Source organism: Beta vulgaris, chromosome 5 (genome assembly GCF_026745355.1).
Source record: "Beta vulgaris subsp. vulgaris cultivar EL10 chromosome 5, EL10.2, whole genome shotgun sequence".
Lineage (NCBI taxonomy): Eukaryota > Viridiplantae > Streptophyta > Magnoliopsida > Caryophyllales > Amaranthaceae > Beta > Beta vulgaris.
Window position 1 is genome coordinate 65128604 of NC_079206.1, and position 7300 is coordinate 65135903.

A 7300-nucleotide genomic window follows, 5' to 3' on the forward strand; every position below is an offset into this window, starting at 1 on the left:
GTACCTTATACGCTACCAAATTGTCATTGAAGATAAATTTTCTACAAAAAAAAAAGATAATAGAGGATTTTTTACAGAGAATGTGAAATACATAGGGGTATCAGGAAGAGTTTTTGAGAAAAGGCTCTATTGAATTTAGATCTTAGAGGTTGTATTTCTAATAATTAAGAGCAAGTGTTAGGAAATTTGAGTTTCCCTTTTCTCAACGCGTCACCAATTCATAATTGGTATGAAAGATTTTATGAGCAAGTTGACTAAAGTTATTCACGGTTATTTACCATTCAGAATTGATAAAACCTCTCGAGAACAAGCGAAAAATGGAGAAGGGACGTCAAAAAAAATATAAAATCAAATTGACTAGAGTTATTCACGGTTATTTATCTCTTAAGAACAACATTCTTTTACAATAAAAAAAAAAAGAAAAACTAAAGAAACAAAATGATCTAAACAACTTCTCAAGAATCAATTGCTTCCTAATAATCTTTTCCATAATCTTCCCCCTCTTCTCCTAGGCCCTTTCATTAGTTATAACTTGTACGTACTACAAATTAAATTACAACATTACGCAACTTAACTTTTTATTTGTTTTCGTACCCATCTCGTGCATATTATACCAGAGTTTGCGTCAATGACGAGACGAGGGAAACGTACGCTTACTCATCCAAGCGATCAAAGTCGGTGCAAGTGAAGTAAGAACGCCAATTTACTTTCTCACACTCCCCATCTTTTTCTTGTCTTAATGTTTATTTACGTTCTCCTTATATTTTCAGATTTCCTGCAAAATTCTCACAACTTGAACTTACATTCCACTTATCATATTGTTTTATCATGTAATTTCACCATGTATGTTACATTACTCCTGTGCACAATTTAACATCTCTGATTTTGTTATTCCAAGAACTGTTTTTATGTCAATTATTCATTTGTGATCACATTATTAGCATCTTTTTATTCTACTATTATATGTCAATTTAATTTTTTTTTTCCTTCTTTCTAATTTTCTTGTCTCCCATGGTAGGTTTTGATCAGGAAGACAATGAGGTGGAGAAGTGATCAAGTATTTGTACCAGCTTTGCTGTTCAATGTTCAGGTATAATGTTAATATTTCCAGAATAATGTCATGAATTACTGTTTTGAATTTCAATAGTTAGGAGTTTTATTTTCATGTGCTATTTCTGATTTCATTGAGAACATGCACAATTTTCTTGAGATTCTTGTATGAAATTAGTTTTGTACTATTTATGTACTAATTGCTACTCATAAGCAGAAACTGCTTGAGTGTTGAGGAAAATTTGAAAGAATTAACCTTTTTGGAAGGGAAATATTTTGGTAATTAGTGAATTTGTTGATTAGCTAATACTTGATTTATGAAATTAAGTGGCGCGATTCTTTGCAACTTTTGATGATCACAACTAGCTTTGGATTTCCTAAATTATTCCAAGTTGAACAAGATTGTCGGAAGAAAGTTAGACTCTGTTCTTTTGAACTGAACTGATCTGAATTGAATTTGTCTTAACTGAACTAAACTGAAATGAAATGAACTGAACTAATTTTTTATCAATTCAGTCCAAAGAACAGAACCAATCTAATATTGGATGGAAGAAAGGAAGATAAATGAATTGGTTTATGATTAGAGGATATAGTTTAACATATGCTTCATCTAGTTGTAAGGTGTAAGTGATAAAGCTTTTGGTAGAAATGAGATAATGACATAATCAAATTTGTATTTCGAAAAATTTACGGTTTATTAGAGAATAGAGATCATACATGAACAAGATGAAGCATTGTGGGCAGATTCGTACAAGGTCATGAATCAAGAGAATGATGATGATAATGATTCCGTAAGTAATTTCTTTTATGTCCTAGTTTTAATTCAATGATCCTCATTACCATTTATGACTACCAGGAGATGGTGATAGCCTGATAGGTGGTAATGAATATCAATGGAAAAAGAAATTGTCTGCGATTGCAAAATGCTTTGCCTTGATCGTTGTTATGGGACATCCTTTCAAATTGTACAAAAAGTTCTTTTTTCTTAATATTAATGACCTTACACTTCTGCCAAAAAAAATTAAATAAGAAAATAGTCGACCTTACACAAAATGAACCTTAAAGGTTAAGTTTACAACGTCAATAATAATCCTGTATCTATCCTACTTCAAGAGTTGTGGTGGTTAAGATGTACAATGCAACAATGCCTGATGACTAACCAATCCAGACTAGTAGATACAAAGATAAAATTTTAAGAAAAAGAATCAATAAGGTTTCTGATCTGCTATGATGTCACATGTTGAGCTCCTATAGTGCTTTTCGACTATGTCTGGTTTCAAGATCAGCAGTTCTGAAGATGAACTTTCTGGTTTTTGTTATTGATCTGGCAAGAGTAGTGAAAATGGGTTCTTCTGGAACAGGTATGAATTTGACTAGAAAACCAATGGGCCATGTAACTACTGCGATAGCAATACATATTACCCACTGTTTCCAATTTAAACTTACTGTGTTGGCGAAATCTTTTAAGAGCTCAACCATCAGAACCTGAAGGACGATTGTTATAGCAATAATCCCGAGAAACAGAGGAGTTTTGTGAATTCCTTGGAATATGTTCTTCTTTTCCATCCTTCTTGAATTAAATTCATTGAACACTTGACACAGGACGAAGATGTTGAAGATAAGCGTATTCTTTTGGTTATTATTGACATTAAAGATAGACCTACCTCTGAACTGCAGGATCAAGAGCACTGTTATCTGATATAGGGCTTGGAACAGTAGATTCCTCCACATAATGTTGGTTATGAGGGGTGCTGTCCTTCCAACAGGTGGCTTATCGAGAAGCTCTTTGGTAGGACGCTCTGTGGCAAGGGCCAGCGCCCCTAATGTATCCATTATGAGATTCACCCACAGTAGTTGGACAGCTGTCAGAGGGACTTCTCCGGCTGAAATCGCTGCTATGAAGTTGATGACAAGAGCTGCTACGTTTACAGTAAGCTGGAATTGGATGAATTTTTGTATGTTGTTGTAAACACATCGACCCCACCTTAGAACGGTGGCAACAGTGCTAAAATTATCATCAAGGATGATAATATCGGAACTCTCCTTAGCGACCTCAGTGCCTTGAATTCCCATAGCAAGTCCAATATCTGCTTCTTTTAGAGCAGGTGCGTCATTGGTGCCATCTCCTGTAACTGCAACCACTTCGCCTTTCTGCTTTAAGCATTGAACCATCAAGAGCTTATCAAGGGGTGATGATCTTGCCATTACACATATCCTATCAACCTTTTCCATTCTTTCTTCATGGGTGTAGTTCCGGAATTCTATTCCTTCCACAACTTCACCTTCCTGTTGCTGGAATCCGAGTATGCCACATTCTGTGGCTATAGCTTTAGCTGTGAAAATGTTGTCTCCTGTGATCATTTTGATTTTAACTCCTGCTCTTTTGCACACTTCTACTGCATTCTTGACCTCTGGACGACATGGATCCTTCAGACCTATGATCCCCAACAAGGTCAAGGCTTCTTCTTTAAGCTTAGGCTTACCATTTTCCTCTTCGTACTCCAATTCTTCTTCTGAGACTTCTCTATGAGCAAATGCAATGCAGCGAAGACTGCTTGCGGCCATGCCTTCAATTATCAGCCCTATTCTCCTTCTTGCATCCTCATCCATCTCCAATTTTGTTCCAGAAGTGGTGTAATAATAGGAGCACATCGATAGAATAATCTCTGCTGCTCCTTTCGAGTGCACGTGGATAGTACCATCAGATTCCTTCCTCATCATCACCCCACTTCTCTTCTTATTTGAGTTGAAGCTTTCAACCTGAAGAACTGAACAACTTTGCTTTGTTGTCTCCATATCCATACTTAACTCCTTAATTGCCCAAGAAAGAATGGCTTTCTCCGTTGGACTTCCTGAAATTTCCGGTACCCCTCCCTGGTAAGGTATGTATACTACACCTGTTGTGTTCAAAGCAACTCCTTGTTGGAGAAATTCAAGTATTCTGGGAGCAGTAACTCGGGAGCCTTCTTCTTCTCCGATCCAAGCCTTGGTCACTTGCATTTGATTCAACGTCAGAGTTCCCGTTTTATCAGTGCAAATGACTGTGGCGGACCCCATTGTCTCACAAGCCGGGAGCTTTCTCACCATCGCCTGATCTCCCATCATCCTTTTCATCGAGTAAGCAAGCGTGAGTGTCACAGCCAACGGAAGGCCCTCGGGAATTGCAACAACCACAATGGTGACTGCAGCAGAGATGATCCGAACTATGGAACTAAGTATTCTATTGATGTTGGTGTCGCTACCAGTATACTCCACATTCCCTTGGTCATCACGTGTGTTCCCTGTGAAATACCTTACAAATAACACTACGAGGACTAGAAAAGCTACAAGCAGACCTATCTTCCCTATTGCTGAGGTTAACCCGTTGAGCCTCACTTGTAACGGAGTTTCTTCGGTGATATCGCGATTGATTGAGCTCATCATCTCTCCCCACGAAGTGTTCATCCCAACAGATGTCACCAACATCCTGCCATATCCATCACCAACCTTTGAACCTGAATGAAAAAAAGGGTTGGTTGTAGAATTGACCTCAATATGATCACTTTCCCCTGTCATGCTCGACTCATCTATCAACAAGGATTGCCCGTCTATGAAGAGTCCATCTGCTGGTATCTGATCCCCAATCTTCAAGATAACCACATCTCCAACTACGATGTCAAATATGGAGATCTGTTGCGGCCTGCTATCCCTTACAACACTGATCATAATGTTGTCACTGATTTTTGATAGCTTGGTGAATTGTCTATCTTGTTTAAAATTGCTAACAGCAGTAACAATTACAACAAGGAAAACTGCCACAAAGATGCTTCCTCCTTCATACCACCCTTCTTTAAAGCCATGCAACTTGATGCCAAACCCAAGAGAAAGGGCTGCACATGCAAGGAGAACGATGAGGGTGAGATCTTGAAAGGCATTCCAGACAAAATAATGGAATCCTTTAGGAGGGAGCCTGCTATAAGTATTTGACCCGAATTTCTCTCTTCTCCACCCAATATCATGATCGCTTCCTGAGATGCCACTCGCTTCATTCGTCTTGAGAGCATTCGCTATTTTGTGGACGCCACCAATTGTCTGAAGAGATTCAATTCTCTTCTCTCTGACAATTTCGGCAAGTTTTTCTGCATCTATGGATGATGAAGGGGGTGTTGCTGGGCTGTTAGGCTCAATTTCTAGGATTGTGTAAGGCTGTTGATAACCAATACTCAGGGTGGTGTTTTTGCCTAGGGACAGAAATGCTCTGAAGGAATAAATGGCTGCACACGCAACATGCCACCTCTGCCTCGCTCGTGTTATGGTGGTGCTCATGTTATGAAACAAAGAATCAGCATCACTATGCAAGCCAAATGCTCTGCCACCCATTTGTTTCCTTGTTTACTCTAAAAAATGTGGGAATGAGGTTCGGTTTAGCTGAAAGTGGCTTCTGCTTTCTTTTATTGTATTGAATTTTTCAATATGACTGATTCTCTCCTGAGCCGAAATCATTACGTTCCCTATTGTGTACTTATATTATACTACTAAGTACTACTTTAGGAACTTACTCTGCAGCTTCCTCTATTCGCGCTGATGAAGGAAGACTTACACCATAGTTGTCAACTTGTCATGCTGTTCTCATTCTATCCATCTAAAGATTGCAATGAAGGAAAAAAAAAGGTACATACTTGATCAACGCTGAACATTCCGTATAACTTCCAGAATCATATTTTTTGTGATTTTCGTGCACGATAGCCTACCAGATTCTTCTGCTGCATATTTAATTATCTTTTTTAAGCTTTTGATTTGCAGTTTTACGTTAGATTAAGGTGTTTTTGGTCTGCAAGTATTACTAAATCTTATTAAACATTTATCATGCTGAGTGTTGACTATTTCTGGCATATAATAGTATATGGCTGTACCATATGACAGGTGAGGAATGGTGATGGTTTCCCACTTCTTTTGATATCTTTGAAAGGAAAGATTTGTATAATATAGCCTTGAAGTAGATTATTTATTAGGGTGCAAAATAACAAATGGGGATATTCTTTTGTTTAATTATTGTTTTTGTGATTCAGTATTATTTACTATACTATACTATGATGAGCTTTCAACCGCGTTTTCAGTCGGCCATGGTCATAAATGGGTGTCCGTCTTACTGTATTAAGGGATGTTGCTTAATCTGAAATATTTGGGTTGTAGTCTTGCATGACATGCCAGGGATTGAAAAGGATCGAAATATCGTCTTAAACGTCAAATATTTACCTTGATTGGTGTAATTTTCTAGTCATTGTGTAAGCATTATTGTCATTGACTATTGGACCTTATCATTTTTTTTGTCGTAAAACGGTCAAAAGTTAACCTGATATGATCACCTGACTTGATCTAGTTCAAAATTTCTATTCGAATAACAATACATGAGTTGATTTTGCGTTAGAATTTAGAATCCAATTCAAATCCGAACGTGGGATCATCCTTACGGATGCCACTCCTATCACTTCATTCGCCTTGAGAGTGTAGAGCTGTAACTCTCCTCTCTTCACCATTTTCAGCAAGCTTTCTTGCACCAATATATTGTTTGGTTCCACTTCATTCTTCTTGACAGAGTTGTTCGATTTTTACTTCTTTTTTCTTACCAGTTGTGACTGTTTCTTGTTGCTTGCTTAATTCTATCCTTTTAAATATTGTGAAGAATGAACAGTTTTTTTTTCATGCTTGATCACCGCAGAAAATTCTGGAGAATTTGATGAATCATCTGCTTAGATTATGTGATTTTCAAACACGATGCATCAAGATAGTTCTTCGGCTTATTTCAAGCTGTTATTAGTCTGCTAGTATTTTTAATTGCGTAAACTCTAATCATGTTGAATCTTGACTATGTTTAGCATCAATCAGCAGTTAGTATTAGTAATTAGTGTGGTACTCTATGTAACACGGGTACTTCTTTTAGGTCACGTACTCGTACTTGTACTCGTGTCCGATACGATACGTATCCTCTATGGGTATGCGTACCCATTTCTAAAATTTTAAAATCTTGTCGTTTTCCATATAATCCATACGCGTTCTTGTATCTGTCTCTGTGCAACCTAGGTGGTACTACTTCCTCTGTGTTTTTTTATTGCACAATTTGGTTTTTGACACTCAACCAACTTTGTTAAATTATCTCACATCATTATATAAGGAGAAAATATATTCAAGACGGGTCGTGCTTAATTTGTCTCAAATACTCTGTGCAACGATTCCAATTATTAAATTTTTATAATTTTTACTCATATGCAAT

General features: G+C 37.3%; 1 protein-coding gene and 1 long non-coding RNA gene across 3 annotated transcripts; one reads left to right on the forward strand and one right to left on the reverse strand.

The window, feature by feature from the left end:
* The first annotated feature begins 702 nt into the window (after nt 1-702).
* LOC125497376 (uncharacterized) lies at nt 703-6134 on the forward strand. Of its 2 annotated transcripts, none has more exons than XR_007274011.1 (3): nt 703-843; nt 1019-1090; nt 5581-6134. It is a non-coding gene; the product is annotated as an uncharacterized LOC125497376 (long non-coding RNA). The 2 variants fall into 2 exon arrangements; XR_007274012.1 differs by having other exon boundaries at nt 5596-6134.
* On the reverse strand, nt 1979-5584 carry LOC104894569 (calcium-transporting ATPase 12, plasma membrane-type). Its single transcript, XM_010680833.4, has one exon. It carries the CDS (start codon nt 5407-5409, stop codon nt 2299-2301), a length of 3111 nt encoding a protein of 1036 aa, XP_010679135.2. The 5' UTR covers nt 5410-5584; the 3' UTR covers nt 1979-2298.
* Nucleotides 6135-7300: the final 1166 nt, after the last annotated feature.